Here is a 22800-nt window from a genome sequence, read left to right as displayed (position 1 = left end):
TGTCAATAGGTGTGGATGTATAACTTCATATCATAGTGGAAGATGAAATAATGTAGTTACAGCAAAAACATGGAGAACTCCTATAAGGAGCCACGGTACGTACGTAATGTAAATGTGTTGTATTTGCATGAACCAGTTGCCATATAGGCCGTTCTCATTATATTTTTTTCAGTACGCATCTTAAGGGGCAAAACATTCCTGATTAGTTACCTGGAACAATTCAGAGTTAAGAGGGCGATGAGACAGCGTCTGCAGGCTGGTGTTAATTTTCTGCTCAGGTTGGAATATTTGCAGATGGCTTGCATTTGACAGTCATTACTTCAATTCATCAAACAGGTTTTCACTCCTCGTTCTCTCTCTTCTCATGCAGCCACTCAAGAGATTTACAGAGACAAGTCAGAGTAATGAGTCTCTGGGGCGTTTTCTTCATCTGAGGAGGAGAATGAAGAGAACAGAACAGAGTACAATAGAGGAGGAGAGGAGAGGAGAGCTGGATAAGATCAGAGGAGGTGGGGAAACAAGGAAAAGAGAGGGAAAGGAGGAGAGGAGACTACAGCATGCAAGGATAGTAAACGAAGGAGGGGGGGAAAGGACACAAAGGGAAGAGAGGAGACAAGATGAGAAAATTAGGAAAGAAAAAGAGGACAGGAAACAAAAAGAGGAATAAGGAGATGAAAGATGTGAGAAAAGATGAAAGAAGAAAAGACAAATGGAAAGGAAACAAGTAGAGGACAGAAAATATGAACAGGTGAGGAAATGAGGCGAGGAGGTTCGGAGAGGAAGCACAGAGAGAAGGGGAGGCAAGTAATGGAGAGGACACAAAACAAGGAGTTAAGATCAGAAAAGGAAACAGAGAAGAGAGGAAACAAGGAGAGGATAAAAGATAAAAAAGAAAGGACACAAGAAGAGTAGAGGAAATAAGGAAAGGTAAGGAAATTAGGTGAGGAAACAAGGAGACATGGGGAGGAGAGGAAAGGAGAGGACGTGAAGAGAAGAAATGTGAGAAAAAAGGAGAGGAGAGGAAACAAGGAGAATAGGAGATAAGAATGATGAAAGGAGACAAGATGAGGAGACGAAATAAGGAAAGGGAAGGAAATTAGGAGAGGAAACGTTTACAGAAGGGGAGGGGAGGAGAGGACACAAAGAGAGGAAAGAAAATAAGAGAAGACAAGGAGAGGAGAGGAAGAAAAGCAAGGAAACAGAAAGAAAATGAGAAGAGAGGAGAGGAAACAAAGAGAGGATAGGAGATAAGTAGAGGAGAGGAAAGAAGGAGAGGAGAGGGCATGATGAACCCTCGATGTAACATTAACTGTCTCTCTGTCTTCCACAGCATCTGTCCAGCAGACACAGTGTTCAGCAGAGCACCACACAGGTACAGTACAAGATAGTGCAGTAACGTCTGTGTAGTTCTGTCACTGTTAAGCACTAAATTTATCTTAATACTACACTACAGTTTTTAGATGCTGCTGCTCTGCAGGTGCATTTCCATTTTATCAGACTCAGCTACATTTATCTGCTGTACTTAAAGGCTGTGAGGTCCGTACAGAAATCAGTTGCTTGTTTTGTGGTGGATTTCCAGGGTGACAGTACGCGGCAGCGGCATGGAGAGCCGTGCAGAGTTCCAGTACCGCACCACCTACTGGTCAACCTGAAGAGCTTCACCTACAACAGCATCGGAGAAGACACTGACATATTCTTCTCTCTGTACGACCTGAGAGAGGGCAAGACCATCAGGTAGGAACTTTTTACAATTGACCTATGGCTAAGCCCCGCCCTCAAACACGATGAGCCAATCACAGTGTGTGTAGCCATTCCCATACACTGGGACATTCTCTGCCTGGACGTCCATTGAAATACGAAAAGTCAGTTTTGTTCGGTTTTATGAGCTTTTTCAGAGATTTGAAGTTTAAAAATGGTCAAACGGTGTGCATGGGGTACATGCAACTCTGACACAAGGTATCCTGAGAGGCTGGGCGACCAGGTGTATTTTTACACTTTAAACCACATCTCGTTAGACCACAACATCAACTCAACGTGAATAAGATTAACAATGATGTCTACATCTGTTCTAAGGTAAGTCAACATTGTGTTTGAGGCAACATATTGTCACTTTGCTGGAAAGAAATATAAAGTTATCTTTAACATCTCTAGCTAACGTTAGCTAAAGTTAGCCTAACGTTAGCTCCTAGCTGCGTTGTTCATCATGTCACCTTGTTTGCTGGGAGTTTATTAGCCTATTTTGTTCTGGTTTTGTACTTTGGTGATCGTACATCAGTAGCTATTTTTCCATCCAAAAGTGATTCAAATCATTGGGAAATGCGCATTAATAGAAATATGAATCCTGTGTGTTTCCATTAAATGTACGGACTTTGGTGAAAACTACGAACTCGCGCGAGTTTTCCGCAGAACCGGAAACAAAAGTCTCGCATTCTTCTTCTTCTACGTTTTCTGGAAGTTGGCAACCAGCTTGTAAATGCATTACCACCTTCCCAACCCAGAGTGTGGATATCACCATGGAGAGAGGTGCGCTACGTCAGACTTAATTCGAACGTAACTGTTTCTATCCCCCGTTTTGCGAATCATCATTTTTTTGAATCAACCAAAACCCGGCTAAAGCGAGCGTATTTTAGTTTGTGCGAATCAGGGGATTTTAATTTTAATTTTGGCGTTTCCATCATATTTTTCCGATGAGATACTTCTAGATGCGTATCTAAACAGGCTGATGGAAACTTGGCTATTGTTAGCTGTTGTCCAAAGGGCTCCAGTTAAGCTAACGTTAACTTCTGGAGCTTAGCTTCATTAACTTATCTGTAATGGCAGAGATAACAAAGGTTGGCAAACGTTATGCTGAATGATTCAGTGTAAATACTGTAGCACCAAACTAATGGAGAGACACTCTTGGTAAAGATGGTAAAAAGGCCGTTATCCTTTTCTCATATTCTGAGCCAAAAACCTTAACTTCAGTGGCACTTTGGTGAACCAAAATTTGATTGTTATGTCTCCAAAAATCATCAGTTGCCTCCTGTGAAATGCCGTGTACTGTGACACCTGCCATAGCGCCCGTCACTGAATGTTGATATTTTGTCTGAGTGAGTGGAGGGGGGCGTGGCTTAGGGTTAGGGTTAGCCATGGGTCAATTTCCATAGCTCAACCGGCGATACCTTTTTTTGTCCACTTGGGGGCAGCAGAAACGAGCTGGGAAAACATGTCATCACATTTTAAGTTGATTCAGCAAACTTGTTAGCAAACAGCTGCTTATTTCCACATGGAGCAGTTACAGAGTGACGTGATGATTCATTAGTCTTTGTGTCACCTGATGAATATTAGTCCAATGTGCCCTCTCTTTTAGCTTTGTTTTGTATCTCCACCAACTCCTGAGGGAAATATCTGTCTCTAATGCTCCTCTGTGTTCACTAGCGAGTCTCTAACCATGTCTGTGTCTAAGTGCTGCTGAGCAGGTAGAGTACAGCAGCTTTTGACAGCTTTACCTCAGACACTATAAGAGCCCTGAGTTGATCTAGAGCAGTAAAGTTGCAGCCAGACAGATGAACAATGAGCTGAAACTCACTGAGGCTGTGTAAAGACGAGACGAGCTGCAGATTCAGCTGATTGTTCTCTGGAGGTTCTTAACTGCCAGAGACACCCAACACACATTTGTAGCCACTTTAAGTACAATACTGTTAAAGTGTGTTCAAGGTTTGTCTTTTTCTGTCGCTGCCCTCTCCCTCTCTCTCTCACACACACACACACACACCTCACATGTTAGTGGCAAGTGGCCACACGGAGCTGTTGTGAATAATACATGACCACACACACACACACACACACCACCACCACCAGCATAATGACTTGTATCAATTATGCATTAGTGAGTAATCACAATGCTAACAGTTAAGGAATTGCTAATGTCAATAATGAGGCTGATGTAGGTCAACTGTGATGGCATGAGAGTGTGTGTGTGTGTGTGTGTGTGTGTGTGTGCGTGCGTGCGTGTGTGTGTGTGTTGGATTTTTGTCCCCTTCAGGAAACAAACGGGCTCAACAAACTCTCCTTCATCTTTTTGTTTCTCTGTCTCTTCATCGCAAACCAGCTAGAGGCTCAGTGTACTAACACACACGCACACACACGCACACACACACACACACACAGACACACTTTTGACCTTGGCAGCCGGTTTTCAATGTCTAGTCTGACTCAGCATTAGAGTCTAATGACAAGACTGCTCCTCTGAGACACTCCAATAGAAGAGGAGAGGGAAGGAGAGAGGACAGGAGAGAAGGGCGGGCGGGGGGGAGGGGGGGGGGGTAAGAGAGGAAACAGGCGATAAGAGGAAAAGAAGACGAGAGGAAAGCGGAGACCAGACAAGAAAAGGAGGGGAGGAAACAAGAGAGGAGATGAGGAAAGAAAAGTGGGGGAAGAGATAAGACAAGCAGGACAGAGAAGGAAACTAGAGGAGAGAAGACAAGAAAAAGGGGAGTGTAAACAAGAGGAGAGGAAGGAGGAAGCAAGGAGACAAAAGAGAGGAGTGAAGACAAGAAAGGAGGAGAGGAAACAGTAGAGGAGGGGAGAATGTAGCAGAGGAGAGGAAACAGGAGACAAGAAAAGGAGGAGAAGAAACACAACAAGAAGGACAGGAAAGGAAATGAGAGAAGAGGAGGCAAGAAAATGGGGAAGGAAAACAAGAGAGGGGAGGAAAGAGGAGACGAGGGGATAAAAGAGAGGAGAAGAAAAAAAGGGAGAGGTCACAGGGGGGTAGGAGAGGAGAGGAAACAAGAGGAGGAAAGAAGGGGGAGAGTAAACAAGAAAAGGAGAAGAGAAAACAAGAAAGAAGAGGAAAGAGTTGAGAGTAAAAATGTAGGGGGTGTGAGGAGAGGAGAGGAGAGGAGGCAAGAAAAGGGAGAAGGAAACAAAATAGGGAGCCAACAGGAGAGGAGGGGGAAAATGTAAGAGAGGAGAGGAAACAGGAGACAAGAGGAGACAAAAAAAGGAGGAGAGGAGAGGAAAGGAAATGAGAGAAGAGGAGGCAAGAAAATGGGGAAGGAAAACAAGAGAGGGGAAGAAGGAGGAAAGAGGAGATGAGGGGATAAAAGAGAGGAGAAGGAAAAAAAGGGAGCGGTCACAGTGGGGTAGGAGAGGAGAGGAAACAAGAGGAGGAAAAAATAGGGAGAGTCAACAAGAAAAGGAGAAGAGGAAACAAGAATTGAGAGTAAAAATGTAGGGGGGTAAGAGGAGAGGAGAGAAGGAGGCAAGACAAGACGGGGATGGAAACAAAATAGGAGAGGAAACAGGAGAGGAGGGGAAAAATGTAGGAGAGAAAACAAGATGGGCAGGACACAAAATTGGAGAGGAAGCAGGAGAGGGGGGAAAGAAGAAGAGGATAGAAAATGAGAGGAAGGAGGAGAGGAGAGCAAGAAAGAGAGAAAAGGAGACAAGAAAAGGAGGAGAGGAGGAACTTATGGCTGACACTAACTTTCTAAATAATCCTCCAGCTACTGAGATTTAACTCACCCATTGAGAGTGTTTGCCCTCAGAGCAGCTCTCCCTCTGAGAATTATTTGTGCAACTAAAACTTTAATCTCTGTGTGTGTGTGTGTGTGTGTGTGTGTGTGTGTGTGCGTGTGCGTGTGTATGTGTGTGTGTGTTTCGGTGTTGCCTCTTGTTCATCCAGTAAGCACCATGATCCGTGTGGAGTGAGAGGCTGAGATGGAGGCAGAGTTTGGGGATGTGTTTGGGTCTCAGCATGTGGTTTCTCTCTTTGGTTTCCTTCCCAAAGTCCTCAGTGTGTCTCTGTGGGGACTTCCCACAGGAAGCTAAAACCTTCAACAGATTTCTCCTCTCATCTCTCCTCTCTGTCGCTGCAGGCACACTGGAGACTCCTCCATATTTCAGGGACCAGCCAACAATAGTCTGAGGAAGCCTTGTGTTTGTTGTTTTTGTTTGTGCAGGAAGAGCAATACTTTTAACAAACCATTTCTATTAGAATATCTTTTTTTTTAAAATTTCATGTGACTCTTAGATTCATTTTTGACATTTCTACAATCTGTCTGAGTTAAGGTTTTCCTGTTGCTTGTTTGAATTTGGCTGTAAGTCTTTGGTCAGGCACTGCACACATCTCTAATCTTTTACCAGTGAAAAACAGCACGGCCTCTCTCTGTGTTCTGTAACGGACCTTAAAATCTCATCTCTACAAGGTGTGTGACTCACAGGACTCTGTTCACCTTCCTCTCACCATAATGTTCCTCTCTTTAGCTTTCCTTTTTTCTTCTTACATGATTTTACAGTACTTAATAATACTTGGTTGGTTGGCCAGTCCACAAAAATGTCCACACCCTTTGGTGGCTGGAGATTTTGCCCCTCTACACATTGTCTGAGACTTTTGGAGTTGTTCAAGGAATATCGGTGGGTCTTGAAATATCACTCCTACATGAACAACAAGTGAAGGGAACAGTAGAAGTACTAAATACAAATGTGAGTTCAAAGCACAGACTGTATAAAACAAAGATGCAGCTTCCATAACATCACCCACTGGTTTGTGGACTGCCATTTTGATGCCTCGATTTCACTATTTCAGCCGTTACCATCTTGTTTTTTTGATGCCAGTAACCTTATGTGGATGAGAGGGTGAAGCTGTGAAGGAGAGAGTAGAGCTTAGATCAGGCCCAAAAAATCCAGCCCGACCCCACCCGAGCGCGTGCATGTTCTGTCCGAGCCCGGCCCGGCCCTTTAACTGTAATTATGAGCCCAAGCCCGGTTTAAACCAGACATTTTTTTTTAAGGATACGAACGTGGACATTGAAGGCAGACTCTCGTCTTTCTTTCTATGGCAAGCCTTCGTCATGTGTCTCTGAAGCATTGACGTCCCCGCCTTTTTGCTGTCATATCCCAGCATCATGCTGCACTTGGTACATTCGACGAAGCTGACACACAGGTTGTCACCATCGACAACTCATGTGTACGGCCAGTGGCGCCATCAAAGGGGGCCCACGGGTCGGGTCGGGTCGGGCAGAGAATCTAAGCTCTCAGTTGTCATGGAGGGTAAATGAGCTACAGAGACCAAAACTGTTTATTGCACCAGGCTGTAAACATGTTAATATCCGCTGTAAAGTTGGACATTTTAACATGGGGGGTCTATGGGGATTGACTCGCCCTTGGAGCCAGCCTCAAGTGGCCATGAGAGGAACTGCAGTGTTTGGCACTTTGGCATTGTCTTCATTATTCAGCCCAGAGGTTGCTGCTTGGTTTATAGTCCAGTCCAGATTAGGGGCAGTTTAATAGACAGAGCAGGTTGGAGAGCATGTGTAATGGATAACATCAGGGTTGGTGGTTTAAATCCCACAGTCAGGTGGAGAATCTGGGCGGAGAGAGTAATCAAGGCTGATTTATGGTTGGGTGCTCAACACTTTTAAGAGTGTTGTTCAACATTTTTAATTCATGCTTCAGCGAAATGTTTCAGTGGTCCCCATGGTAATTTCCTCCTGTGGCGCTGACATGAAAACTATGTACAGTAACTACAGTGGTGGAAAAAAGTTTTCGGACACCCCATGCATTTGTGAAATATTGCATTAAGAATCACTCTTAGGTCTTCAAGTGCAATTTCTTTTAGTACAGTCACAGCCAAAATACTAAATAAATCCTAAAAAAGCCATTAAAAACTTAAAATTGATTGGTTCCATAAAAATACATAAGAAATTTTGAGTATTGGCTCATTTTGGTACCAGTGATGAAGGTCGTTCTTTTTATTAAAAGACACAATTTTTGTTGTCAAGCTTCGTGTCTACATAAAGCCAGCACATTTGAAAGTTCTTCAGACACAAAAATGGCTAAAACAAGGAACCTAACGCAGGAAACACGCCTGAAGATAAAGATTCTCAGCCAGGAAGGGTACAGCTGCCGCCAGATAGCCAGGAAGTGTAGATGCAGTCTTTCAGCAGTTGGATACACTCTGCAGAAATACACACGAACCAACAGCTTGGAAGACAAACCAAGATCTGGGCGTCCAAGGGTTTCTTCAGCAAGAAATGACCGCATCCTGATCCGCATGTGCAGGCAAAACCGCTGAATGACATCACAGGAGCTTCAGCAGCAGTGGTCAAACCAAACTGGTGTCCAGTGTTCCACCCGCACTGTACGTGGCCGACTTTTAGATCATGGCTTAAGGTCCGACAAGGCTATCAAGAAGCCCCTGATCAATGAGAGACAGAGGTTAGCCCGGCGTCGTTGGGCCCAGGCACACAAGAACTGGACAGCCAGGAATTGGAAGAAGATTTTGTGGTCAGATGAGTCCAGTTTCCAGCTTTATCTTCCTCCTACTAATGTGAGGGTATGCAGAAGGCCAGGCGAAGCATTATCTCCAGCATGTACAGTACCTACTGTCAAGCATGGTGGAGGCAGTATCATGGTTTGGGGATGCATGAGTGCTGCTGGTGTTGGTCATCTCACTGTCTGTGATGGCACATTGAACTCTACCAAGTATTGCACCATTCTCCAAACCCACATGCTCCCTTCTGGCGTGCACTGTTCCGTCGAGGTAAAAACTGGATGTTTCAACAAGATAATGCCCCTTGCCACACATCCAAGGCCAGTAGAACTTGGCTGCAGGAGCACAGTATCCAGGTCTTAGAGTGGCCAGCTCAATCCCTGGACATGAGCCCCATTGAAAATCTGTGGTGGATGATCAAAAGGTCTGTTTCAAAGCATAAACCAAAGAATTTAGAAGAATTAAAAGCAGTAATTCAAGAAGAATGGGACAAGATTACCCCTCAACAGTGTGAAAGGCTCGTGGGGAACATGCCAGCCAGGATTAGAGCTCTACTACGTGCCAGTGGCAGGACTACTAAATATTAATTTGATGATGTGATGGTTTATTTATTTTTTGTTCAGTTTTGAACACATTCTCTGTTATTTGTTGACTTTGATACCGACAATGTTGAGAACTGACATATTGAAACTGTCAAGAATTTAGTTTTGTTAGTTTTTCTTGTAAACAATAAACAAAAAAATATAATTTGTATTTGTTTGTATCTGTCTAATGCAACCACACCTTATGAAACACAAAAAAGATTTTTCCACAAATATTTCATAATAATATTTGAGATTGTGTAAAATTTTAAGGGTGTCCAAAAACTTTTTTCCACCACTGTGTGTACAAATGTCTGTTGTCAGTCAGCCTGGTGAAGGCCGTTTGGCCGGTCTCTGTCCTCTCAGCTCCGTGCAGATGGCTGCCTCTATGGACAGAGACGTTGAATGCGGGTCAGAGCCAGTGTGGATTTAAAACTACTTCTCTATGGCGACAACAGTAATACTACAAATCACACTACATGACAAAATGTGACAGTGTCTGCAGCATAAAGAAATTCTCCTGGTGCGCGCCATAAATTAAAAGTGTTGCGCGACACTTTTTACTGTCAAAAACATGTCATTCCTGTCAGGTGACACTGATCAAAAGTCCAAGCTCCATGCATTGGATCTGCTGTGTGGCTGATAGTGGAAGGAGGTGGTCGTGTGGGCGGCTCCCATGTGTGAATTTTAATAACATTTGTGTTTGGACAAATTTCTCTGGATAAATAAAACGTCCAGTCTGACTGTGTGTATGTGTGTGTATGTGTGTGAGCTGAGGCTCAACTGCAGTCAGATGTGGTACATTTAGAGGATGTATGGTGGTGGAAATGATTGCTTTATATACATCTCCACAGATTGTGTGTTTGTACGTGTGTGTGTGTGTGTGTGTGTGTGTGTGTGTGTGTGTGTGCGTGTGCGTGTGTGTCGTATATGCATGTGATTGAGTGCATCCAAGCATACATCCATCTGCAGTATACATTAGTGTGTGTTTGCATGTGTATGTGTGTATCCATGCGTTAACGCCAGAATCTGTGTGTGTTTGAACACATTTGTGTCAAACAGAACATTTTCTGAATACATCCACATTGTTTATTTTTCCTCCTTCATACTGATGTCGACGTAAAATTGTGTGAATAATTCATCTCTGGTTGTGTGTGTGTGTGATTCATTCCTGTGTCTGCATGTGTGTATGTGTGTGTAGGTGAACAGTGAGTGTGTGTGCCTGCTGCCACCTGAGGGAAGGTTACAAATGACTTTGGATAGTGCATATATCTTGTGTGTGTGTGTGTGTGTGTGTGTGTGTGTGTGTGTGTGTGCTCACTTCGACCACAAACTGTCTCTCTCTAACAGGAGCCACGATTGAATGTAAAAACCACTAACTCAATCTTTCTTCGCACCGCCTCCCCCCATGTCTTCCACATACACACACTTACACACTCTCCTACTGTATGGGGAGAAATACATATTTATTCTCTTTTGTTGTATTTGTTTGTTTGGGCCGCGGTATCTCTGGGGGATTAGAATAAATTGTTTAGTTTAAAGAGTCGGACATAGTGTGTGTTGTGGGGATTTGTCGGCCCTCGCCGCTGTTGTTTGCAGGGAATTGTGCAAACATTAGCAATAACCCGAGAGATGTTTTTTTATTGTGTGGGAGTAGATACTGAATAATAAAGACATTATTAAGAACTGTTTTCCTATAATGAGATACAGTTTAAGGGAACACATGTGTAAGTCAATCCCACACAAATGATGATCATAATAAACTCAAGTAAACTGGAAATTCTGTATGTTCAGGTAGTGAGATGTATTAAATGATTTGAACTCCACGGCAGCACTGTTGACTTAAAGTTTATGCGAGCAGCAACGGACATTAATTAGTCTAAATTCATCCTACACAGCATTCACTACCTGTTACAGCAGTTTCACAGCAAAATCATGAAGTATTATAAATAATCACTTTGTAATGTAAAGAGCCAGACCTCTTATACCATCCAAGTGATCCACGATTATTTCCAACATGATGGATTTTATTGAGGCTAGTTCTCCCATGATACTGTGCCGTATGTCTGTCAAGTGGAGCAGAAACTTTGTCCAAATTGCAGCACAAACTGTAAACACCTGCAATGTAAATGAAGTCTAAGTTCAACTTCAACCATAGACTTGAGGCCACAGGCTGAGTGCAGAAAATAATCACAGTCGTGCTGATATTCAGTACAACAACACGACGGTAATGCTGTCATACAACAGTTCTACAGGCACGATTAATTAATTAACTGTAAGAAGCAGCAGATTATGATAAAAGATATTAAGGAATCATTTGTGTGACTCAAACGCAAATAGTTTAGTCAGGACCACCGTAGTCAAAGAAAACTTTATTTCCATTTGCGGTATTATATTTGTGGGTATGGCTCTGTTCTGTCCTCAGACCTATGCAGAAAGCCTAAAGTGGAGAGCACAACTCTCTGCCCTTCCACACACCAACAAGGAAAGCCTGAGGCAGAGAGAGCACACCTTCCTGCCCTTCCATGCGCCTACATGAAAGTATAAGGCAGGGAGTGCAGCAGCACAGACCCCTTGGGAACAGAACAGAGCAGCATCAGTGACAAACAGAGATTACACTGATAAGTCAGACACAGCATGAAAAGGAGGAGCTGGGGTGGAGGCAGGTTACAAAGCAGCTTGCAGAGGAAGCAGCAACAGTAGGCAGGCCAGAGCAGTTTAAATAGGGCGCCCTGAATGAGATTCACCAATTGGTTGCATAGAAAGGAATCATGTGATCTATCAGCTGACTCCCTTCATCAATCAGCTGATCCATCAGTTGATTGGGCTGTTTTAAATCAGCTGATGTAGCTGGGAAGTGAGCTGAGCTTGACATCGTGTCCTACCTGAACTGACGCTATGCTTAATTTCCACAACCGAGACTGGACTGTTGCCAAGCAAAAGAAAAACATTCCTGAACTCTAGCTCTCTACTCTGTGTAGGTCTGAACATCACCGCAGGCCAGCTACTCTGTATCAGCTCGCATTTATCTGTATGTTTCCATTTATAGTGCAACCAGTGAAATAAGAGTCTGTTGACAGTCGTTTTGGTAGCATGTATGATCCCACTGAGTTAACAGCTCAGACAGTGTGTTGCGACGTCGGCTGATGTCACATGAGCACACCTGGAGGTTTGCGAGAAGTACTCAGGCTTCTTTCCTTCCATTCGTTCTCTTCTGAGGAACATTCATAATTCAAATGTTACTTGTGGAAATATTTTCATCTTTGTGGTGCAAAGTTTGTCACGACGACTGTCAGTGAAGGCTCATAAACATTTAATGTAATCAACAGTTCAGAAGTCCTCAAACTGTTGTCAATATATATAGTTAAACACGGTGGTCCGACCTATCTGACATTTCCGCTGCACTTATTTCATGTACTGTGTTGCTTTGCTAGCATCTTCAGTCTACATCTTCAGTTACCTGTCGCAAAAAGGCTGTCTGACAACAAGGTAAGGTGAGGAAAATATTTAATTATAGCGTACGCTCAAACTGATTTTTGAACACAGGAGGAACTTTATTTTGGGTGGCTAAAAACTGTTTGAGGTAGAGTTTGCTCAGCACCATTTCATTTGATATATGTGATGCGGGGGTTCTCTAACCAGAAGTTATTGTGATTCAGTCTATGGCTGTGTTCAGCCTGGACAAAACAAAGCAAAATGTTTATTAAAATAACATCGGGTAACACCTCTGACACACCCACTAAATGAGAGAAAACATGCTGTAAGGCTTCGCCGATGTAAATGGCTGTGTGTTCAGTACTCACCCGCCGGAGTTAAGCAAAGTACAGAAACAGAAGATTCCTTGTCCTGTGAAGTGCTATCCACCCACGCACATCCACACGGATTAGCCTAGCGTACTTCATAAGCCGAAAGCACGACAGTACCTGAGTGCCGGTTTCACACAAAACATATCGTTCAACCCGGAAACCGTAGCAAAATGGTGAAAAAAGGTTTGAGATTAAATGTGCCCTATATCAGCACTCATACTCTTGTCCAATCAAATTACTTGGTGGGCAGCAGTAGGCAATTCTGTCTGAAATCATGTGATAATTGATAAATAACGTGGTATAAATATCATAAATAAAATCTCATGTACTGGTGGAACCTAAACAGTGTGTTCATATATTCTGTTGCCAGATGCAGCCAGGTGGTGTTTAGTTCTCATCAAACAAAGAGAAAATCAGCAAATGTCAGTGTATCAGGCTGTGCCGCTCACTCTTTACAGAGTCACTTATGATTGGAGAAATCTTTTAATGTGTCTGAGGCTTAACTGTATTAATGTCAAGTCCACCATTATTGAATAAAAGCATGTCAGCTTAGTCATATTCCCCCTGGATAAATATGGGTTAAAGAACGGAGTCGCTGACACCAGCAGACGATATTTTGCTGTTCCCTGAAGCGAAAAAGGCTGAGACACGCTGCTTTAGAGTTTCCTCACTGCCGGTGCTCCGGGGGGAGAAGAGAAGTAGGCATGAGGAGAAATCAGAGAGAATTTTATCTCTTTCAGAAATCCCCAGAGGAGATTCAGGCAGGGCACCAGGGGTAAATTGCTCGTGGTTTCCTCACCTTGGAGTCGGGCTGAGCGGTACATGCAGATGAGGTCACAGCGATTCCTAAGACTGATATAATCATATTTGATGTTGGAAATTTCTTTATACTTATACCTCCCTCCACATTCATGACATTCTGAAATTGACAACCTGAGAGCTATGTGATAATCAGAATTTTGGGACATAAGATAAAGATTTTATCACAAGCTTGATCTCCAGAGCAGTGAGTGTGCCCAGGCACTAACAGAGACCTTAACACCTTCCACTGTTCCTCTGTAAGTTTCCCCCAGGTCATAAGTAAATTCAGGGATCAGAATCTCACTCACGGACACTAAACCTTGTTCTTAACTTAAAGACGGTCGTTGTTGTACTTGTGTTTTTCAGCGAGAAGTTCATGGTCAGACTGAACAAGAATGGCGGACCAAAGAATCCAGAGAAGGTGGACAGGCTGTGTGCCCTCTTCACGGTAACACACACACACACACACACACACACACACACACACACACACACACACACACATAAAATGTTAAAGATGTGCTTAAAATGCAGCTGGTTGGTGTAGTTACAGAAGAATACATCTGAAGAACTGGGAGGAGGAATATAAAAGTGAGGATACATTGCCCCCTATTGCTCTGTTGTAGAATCAGCCTGGAAGATATAGCTTCAGTCACAGTCATGAACCTCAGCAAAACTCCACCAGGAACCAGTCATGACAAACACACTTTCATTGCTTTGGTAGCGTGAAGCTTTTTGGATAAAGGTTTGTCTAGTTTGCTTTATGAGTGCTCCAGAAATGATATAAAGCTCAGTCAAGTCAGTAGCATTTGAATGAATATATGAATAATGAATACAGCATCTAAAATGCAGGAGACGCTGCAGGTTTGTGTAAGGCTGATTCACAAGATTAAGCACATCGATAACAATACAAGAAACAAGGTGAAGAGACATCAACAAACAAGGCACTCTTTATTAAAAAGCTAGTTGAAGCCTCTGTGGTTTCGGGGTGAAGATGGCGACCATGAACCGCAGCATCCTCAGTCAGTCAGTCTCTCTTTCATTCCCTGTCGTCTCTCTATGGAATCTAATAAAGGCATAAAACAAATAGAAAATAATAAAAAAATTACAAAAGCAAGTAAAACACGACAGTCTCTATCCTGTTTTTTTAAATCACAGTGGATGCTGCTGTCATTTTAGTCTGTTTTGGTGCTTGGAGCAAATATTTAAAAAGTGCTGCAGGGACATCTCCAGTCGTGCGTTTGAATATAAACCTTGATATTTCCTGCACATCATCTCCACCTTCCCTGCCTTCTCCTTTCTTACTGAGATGTGATTAATATCATTTAACAGAGCCAGAAAACGTCAGTGCTGCATTTGAACCTGTATTTTTAGTTTCTGTGTTGTTTCTGTCTCTTGGACTCTGCAGGACCTGAGCAACAAAGACATGAAGAGAGATCTCTACATCATCTCCCAGGTCATCAGAACAGGTCAGACTGCAGAAAATTTAAATTCCTCCAGGCATGGACATAGTTTGGAAGTAACAGAAATTTCGGAAAAGTTTTGATTTTACATTTTTTTGGCTGTTGTTTAAAACACATTTATAAAAATGTCGTTACACAAAGTCCTCTGTATTAGCCTACTTATTGAACATCTAGTGCTGCGTTGTTGTTGAAACGTCACTAGTATCACATGATTCGCATAAACCAGGCCGACATAGCGTCATCACCAAGGCCGCGCCCCCTTTAAGGTAAAGAAATGTTGTCACATCAGAGGAAAAACAGGAAAATGCTTAAAAGCTGTTGCATAGAGATAGAGCCAAGGCACATTAACGCTGGGACACATGCTGCGTCTTTAACTGCCTGGAAAATGCAAAGTCAGCCACTGGGTGCTACTCTTGTGAGACTCTGATCCAACTTTCAAGAGCGCAGAGGAACATTTTGTTGCTAAGCGACCATAACTAGCACCATATCATGGCCTGCTTACCTGAAATCCTGAGTGCAGAGCTGATCTTCCTGCAGACGCTGTTTTTTGAGTGTGTATTAGGCCTAAAATATTGTCTGTGACCAACTTTGTTTCCATATTTATCTCAGACTGATACTTACAGGAGAAGAGAGAGAGATATCTATCGGCTGTGACTGGTTGTTCCTTTCAAATGACATGCAAAAGTTGAACTCTGGGTCCGCTGATAAATACTCCGAGTGCCAGACTACACTGGCACAAACTGGACCGTCCGTAAACGCTCTCGGTGCAGCGCAGCACCAATCGGAGTGAACGCGTGATTAACTTAACCGTTTGTTAATTCATGTAGAAACAGAACACTCTGTTTCTTCAAAAAAAAACAGGGGTCTCATCAGCATCATGCTTGATCTACAAACACACCCTTCGTTTATCTCAGGGAGCAGCTGTTGCACTCTGAAAATAGGTGCACTGGAACACTTACGCGTTGAGGCGGCGTCACTCTCACGTTAGCGCGCCTCCTGTGCTTCTACATTGAAACAAATGGATTTCAGGGTTCAAAAACAGCATGTGTACAGCCCCATAGACACATGCATATTTACTGTCAATGTGGTAAATCTCTAAATGATGCCAGTGACAGTTACTACTGATGGATAGCTAATGTTAGCTCGAGTGGGAGGCTGCTGCAATACAGTCATACAGTGAAACAACTAAATCTCAGCCTGTAGATCAAACAGTTGGCTTTAACAGGCTGGTTGTTTACAGACACTGATCCTAGTGATACCTGGTGATTCAGTAAAATATACATTATTGGTTGAATCACCAGGTATTGTGATTCAGATAAGCGATATCCAGCCACTGTGTTGGGTCATGGATCTACTTGGACAGGGGAGGACTTGCTCTATAGGCCCACCCATTTTAAACTGCTTAAATAAAGTCATGGAATTGTGATAAAATATTGTAGAAAAATTCTGGTAAAGTTTTGAAAATTTGTTGGTAGAACTGCGTGGGAACCCTCTATTCAGTGGGACACAGAAAAATCTGCAACACCAACACAATGTTACACAATCAGCCCTGACTTTGTTAAGTTGAATTTGTTTTTGTTGAGACTGTGAGGGAAGAGTTGAGTTCACAGGTCATTTTTGAGTACTGCCTCTACATTAGACTATGAGTCATCATTTATAAAAGGAGACTAAATCAAGTACGACCTGTTATTAAGGCCAAGGTTTCAGCTTTTTAGACTGTTAGATTCCAATTTAGAAACAAGTTAATGTTTGTACACTGCAGAATGAATGTGGATTCTTGTCTATATTGAATATTTCTCGCTTTATAACACACCACCACACACACTTCCTGTTGCAGGTCGTATGCTGTTGAATGACAGTAAGAAGGGTCCTCCACATGTTCAGTACCGTCGGCCATATGGCTGTGCTGTCCTGGCTATGAGTGACGTGCTGCAGACCATCTCAGAGCTCAAAGAGGAGAAAGACTTTGTCCTGAAAGTCTACACGTATGTGGCCGTGCACACACACACACACACACACACACACACACACACACACACACACACACACACACACACACATTATGATTTATTATATGATTACATTGTTTATAATTCTGTGTCTATCTTGATTTTTTTACTTAACATGATTGTCATGATTTTATAGGCATTAAGAGTATAAGAGTTTCTCCTGGTAGTTTTCCACACAGGAACTGAAGTTTATTTATAACCAGCTTCCTTCTGACTTCTGAAAAACTTTACTTTTAGCCTAATTAACTTTCAGGCTGAAGATCCTCTGATTGCAACAGATGTTATTCAACACTAAACTGACACACACCACAGTCACCACACCAAAACAGATCTGATACCGTTGCACTACCAGCAGGCACTAACCAGACGTTAAATGTTTTCTGGGAGCAAGAACTCACAGAGAAACAGGTTCATAAAATCATAACTCCATTCATTTTATATACACAAGGGTCAGATCTCTAGTTCGTAGCTTTAGAAAGGAGAACTGCAAGTTCACAAGTACGAACTGAAATACGATACAGCAGGAAGGAATTCATGAAATGGGTGTCATTACCCTTTTAACCTCATCTCACAAACATCTTCACTGAAAAGGAGACACACGTACACACAGGGCTCTATTTTCCTTTCAGAAGGAGAGCTTTTGTCACGAGCTGAACATTTTAGGGCAGCGAGTGTTAAGGCAGTTCAATATTAGGATCCAAAAGCAGACACTACCAGAAGACTGAACAGTTTAGACAGTTTATTTTTGGAAAAAAAAGGAAAGTTGGTTGAAGGCTTGGCTGGAGTGGACAGGCTGAGGAGGTTGGGTTCGGCGGAGCAGGGCAGGCGGTGGAGTTGAAGGAGGAGAAACCAAATTGGCTGCTGAAGACAGAAGTGAGGCAGGTTGAGTCTTGTATAGTGGTGGAGCTGGCGTGGAAGATCTGAGGCACAGAGAAAAAACAGGTAAACTGGTTGTCCAGGAAAAAAAACACCAGAAATACAAATGATCCAAATAGTCTTAGGAAAGGAGACCTAGACGTCTGTACCGCAACGGAGACTGAACGATCTGGCGGAGTCTGGAGGTCTGAACCAGGGTTATATACACTGCAGGGCTTGATTGGAGATTAGGTGCAGGTGAGGAGAACCAGCAGCTGCAGGAGATCAGATGGGCAGGCAGGAGGAGGGAACCCAGAGTCCACGCCTGGCAACACAGACAGACTGAGACAAACATGACACAATAGGGAGGGGAAAACAGGAAAACACAAGGAAAGGGAGAGGCTACGCCCAAACTCTAACAGCGAGGAAAAGTAGTTCGGAGTGAAGCTTGTTAAAATGAATGTGATATAAAGAGTTAGAGAGGAAGGATGGCCAAAAGATTAAAGGTCAGTGAGGAGAGTCAATAAAGAGGGTGATGTCTCATATTTTTTTCATCATCGAGCTGTACCATGAAGAGAGATGAGTGGCTTAGCGAGGTATGTTGAGTCTGAAGTTGGAGTTTTCCGTCCTGTGACGGGGGCTGTCTTTTAAAGGGGAACAACACCTAATTTAAGAATATCTGGATGTGATGTCCATGACCTCTGGTTCAGTCCATATTTGTGAACACGATCTACCCTCTCTCAAAGCCAGAAAATAGAGAGGGTAAGTCTCAAACTTGTGATGTCAGAGGGTATAAAGTCTGGCAAATGGAGGACTGATTTTGTGGACTCACAGAATGTTTGTTTTCTTTCTTCGGGGTGTCCTACACATTCATTCATTCATTTGTGGCGGCCCACCACAGAGCAGCATCTGCAGCCACTTATTCATTTTTATTTTTGGAGCTGGATCGTTCATTGCACCACATTCTTGAAGCGGAGGGCAACTCTGGGAACAGACGGAGCAGCAGAACATCAGGCGCAGTGAAAGAGAAACTTAACCTTGTATTGTGCTGGGTCTAAAAGTTTGATTCACTCGCCTCTACAGCAGCTGCTGCTCTCATTAGGATCGACTGATCAATTATCCAACCAGCCTTTCAAACTAACTATAGTGCTTTCAGCATTTACACCAAATAAGTAATTTTCTTTCAGCATGCTTCCCTCGCATTAAATGAATTAATAGTGGGGTTTTTTAACTGTAATACTTTGTAAAAGGCTAATCTGTAAAGGTGGAAGGAGGCGGCATACAGTTTATTTTAAATGATTCGCATAACACACCATTTGACTTGACTCGAGGCGCAGCCGGGGGGAGGAAAGGCTCCGGTTTGGGGACCTCAGAATTGCATCCCTGCTTTTTGCAGATGATGTGGTTCTGTTGGCTCCATCACGCCATGACCTCCAGCATGACCTGGGGCATTTTGCAGCCGAGTGTGAAGCAGTTGGGATGAGAGTCAGCACCTCCAAGTCTGAGGCCATGGTTCTCTGTCGGAAACTGGTGGATTGCCCTGTCCGGGTTGGGAGAGAGTTACTGCCTCAAGCGAGGGAGTTCAAGTATCTTGGGGTCTTGTTCACGAGTGAGGGTAGAATGGAGCGTGAGATGGATTGGCGGGTCGGTGCGGCTTCTGCAGTGATGCGGGCGCTGCACTGGTCCGTCGTGGGGAAGAGGGAGCTGAGCCGGAAGGCAAAGCTTTCAATTTACTGGTCCATCTACGTCCCAACCCTCACCTGTGGTCATGAACTCTGGGTAGTGACCGAAAGAATGAGATCGCAGATACAAGCAGCTGAAATGAGTTTCTTCCGTGGGGTGTCTGGGCTCAGCCTTAGAGATAGGGGGAGGAGCTTGGAGTAGAGCCGCTGCTCCTTGGAGTCGAAAGGGGTCAGTTGAGGTGGTTCGGGCATCTGATCAGGATCCTCCTGGGCACCTCCCGCTGGAGGTGTCCCGGGCACGTCCCACTGGTAGGAGGCCCCGGGGTAGACCCAGAACACACTGGAGGAATTACATATCTCGTCTGGCCTGGGAACGCCTTGGGGTCCCCCAGGAGGAGCTGGAAAGTGTTGCTGGAGAGAGGGACGTCTGGGATGCTTTGCTCAGCCTGCTGCCCCCGCGACCCGGCCGGTGACTTGTTTTATGTGGACATGCGCAGAACCTGCCAAAGAAAGCCTGGCTTAACAGAGCAAGTTTATAAACACCTTTGTGTTACGTGTTATCTCTGACTGAGGCTTTAGGGTTTGTTGGCCCAGCTCAGATAAAGAGAGCCTGGCTCCGTTGAACTGTCTTTGTGGTACAGCCCTCATATCCTTACATACCACTGACCTTTTCCTTTCTCTCTTCCTTTTATGGTTTTATTCTTCACCTCGTGTAACACTTCACCCTCGTATTATTGTGTTCTCACTCTGACATTGTATTATGTAAAGGAGAGGGAGGAGGGAAAGAGTCCCCATGAGCTACAGACAGCCACTTCACTGTGCTGTCTCTCTGCAGTCTTATAATGCCGTCAGCACATTCCTCTCTCAATCTCACACACACACACACACACACACACACACACACACACACACACACACACTAGGAATCCCCCTTGGCTGAAACTTCCTTCTTTCCTGAAGACTTGCCTGCAGGAGCCTTACAGTGCTCACAGTCAAAACATGATGTAACTGTGACTGTGTGTGTGTGTGTGCGTGCCTGCGTGCGTGCGTGCGTGCGTGCGTGCGTGCGTGCATGTGTGTGTGTTTGCTGCCTCACAGCGACCTTAGCTGAACTCCTGAGGATGGTTCAGGCTCCTTGTGTGGTTACACATCCTCTCTGACTACCTCGGGCCTCCTGCCTGTGATGTTGATGTGACTGAAAACTGTTTACATGTCAGTGACACCATATCAACTACTGCAGTCACACACAGCCGCTCTTCTTCCTTCAGGACCGAGGAGCTGTGGTGTCATCTATGTTGCTTCACATTCCAGCTTGTCCCTCTGTTGCCTTGTGGCTCATACACACATCATATAAACTGTATGCACTTTGTTGCATTCTCCTCCACATGAGCATGAATCAACCTTTTAATACTCTTATTTATGTCATGTGTTTCAAATAGGATGATCTACTCTAAGACAGTCATGTTCTTAATTGTGCCTTTCCTTGATTTTTATTTCTGTTAAAAACATGAGTGACACAAAATGTTTCTGCTTAATAAGAGCTGAGATTTGTTGTTGTTCTCCAGGTGTAACAATGAGAACGAATGGTACCAGATCCACGAGAACATCATCCGCAAGTCCAGCACTAAATACACAGCTCCTAGCACCAACTACGGTAAGACAGACACGGTGTGTGTGTGTGTGTGTGTGTGTGTGTGTGTGTGTGTGTGTGTGTGTGTGTGTGTGTGATTTTATCAGCCTCTCTCGTTGCCAAGTCTGTGCAGATCTGTAACTGTGTATTTTTTTCCTAGTAACAAAAAAGTCACCTTGTTACCTCTGTTAGAGCACATGGCACAGAGGCTTGTTGATTTTAGGAGCAAGAAGTGCAACAGTATTTGTGTTACTGCATTATTAAGTGAGACAGCACTTAATCGACAGCTTTACAAACACTAATAAACGCAGTTAGACACATAAACACCGAAGTCATAAAGTCAGTCACAAAACAAACACGCATGCCTCCCAGCAGCAGTCTGGAGAGCAGCACGCACTCTGACTGACACATGCATGTCAGCACTTGACATCAGCTAGAAAATTGTCTTAATTGGTGTCACTGCAGGGAACTGTCAGCCTCATGCACTTTGTAAATGTGGTTATTCTCACCTGCGGCTGTGAGCTTATTTCAGAACAGAAATGTATTAACACGTATTGTTCAGGTTATCAAATAATAAAGATGTGCTGTGCTTTGTAGCGCAGGGACTCACTGTTAGAGCTGTGATCAGGCCCTAAACATCAGGCCCAATCTTATTCTGCATAATGAATGAATATTACATACTTTGAAAAGCATTGTGTTTAATATCACAATGAGAGTTTGCATGCATAATATGATATTAATTCCACTACAGAAGAGACTTGATGATCACTAAAATTAGGTGCGGATATGGATTTGGATATATCGGTATCAGGTTATCGGCCAGATGAGTTGCTATATATTGGATATCAGCAAAAACTCTCATTTATTACAAGCTAAGGTCAACTTCAGTGTTTTCAGTGTGGTAACAGATATTCATGATACGATCTCCGACATGTACCTTCTCCTACTGAATGTTCAGCACAGCCCAAAAACTCCATATGCCATATATATTAAATAGAGATTGTATGACTTTGCTTCTCATTGAGCAGCCAGGGTTGTGATCAGTTGATGGCAACACAGCCCATAACATTCCTCATGACATTACGCATACTACAAGGTCTACCTAAAGAAAATTAGAATAAACAGGAAACTTTCGCAAACCTGACCTGATTCAAGCCCGGGGGAATTTAAAAAAAAAAATTCCAGCCCAGCTCGGCCTGAACCCAGCAGGTCAGGTCAGGCCCAGTCAGGTTCAGGTAGAGAATCAAAGGTCGACTCATTGTGCCTTCAGTTTGAGAAAGAGCTCAGGTCAAAGTTTCAAAACATCAAAGCTATCATCACTTTAAAGCTTCCTGATGCAATAGATAAACCTAAACACACTCAAAGAAAAGCCAGTCTCTGTAGTCATGACAGTAATCACACAAGTGTTCAGTGATACAGGAGAAATGTCCTGACTAACTAAGCTGCGAGTGAATTTCTCCGTCCATCCCTGCAGGTCTGATCATCTCTCTGCAGCTGCTGAGGGGCGACATGGAGCAGGTCCGCAGGGAGAACCCTCTTATCTTCAGCAGGGGGGTGGCCATGACACGCAAGCTGGGCTTCCCCGATGTCATCATGCCAGGTGAGACAGCCACGTGTAATGAAGAGGGGTGCGCCTCAGTTCATTTGTTTGTGGAATGAGAGTCAAGAGGAGGAATTTGCAAAATGATTCCAGATGTTTCAGTGGCTGAGTGGTGA

At 43.7% G+C, this 22800-nt stretch overlaps 1 protein-coding gene across 5 annotated transcripts in view; it reads left to right on the top strand.

The window, feature by feature from the left end:
• The window catches only part of LOC125894594 (dedicator of cytokinesis protein 3-like), a 307437-nt gene that overhangs the window by 231939 nt on the left and 52698 nt on the right, over positions 1–22800 (top strand). For all 5 annotated transcript variants that reach the window (XM_049586145.1, XM_049586135.1, XM_049586126.1 and 2 more), the window contains exons 8-14: positions 1331–1372; positions 1580–1734; positions 13812–13893; positions 14854–14914; positions 16746–16893; positions 21020–21108; positions 22559–22684. In XM_049586145.1, the coding sequence (XP_049442102.1) occupies positions 1331–1372; positions 1580–1734; positions 13812–13893; positions 14854–14914; positions 16746–16893; positions 21020–21108; positions 22559–22684 (703 nt within the window). The remainder of the gene's footprint in view (positions 1–1330; positions 1373–1579; positions 1735–13811; positions 13894–14853; positions 14915–16745; positions 16894–21019; positions 21109–22558; positions 22685–22800) is intronic.

This window comes from Epinephelus fuscoguttatus, linkage group LG1 (assembly GCF_011397635.1).
Source record: "Epinephelus fuscoguttatus linkage group LG1, E.fuscoguttatus.final_Chr_v1".
Taxonomy (NCBI): Eukaryota; Metazoa; Chordata; class Actinopteri; order Perciformes; family Serranidae; genus Epinephelus; species Epinephelus fuscoguttatus.
The sequence above is the reverse complement of the archived record's forward strand: the minus strand, read 5'-3'. Positions and strand labels throughout refer to the sequence as shown.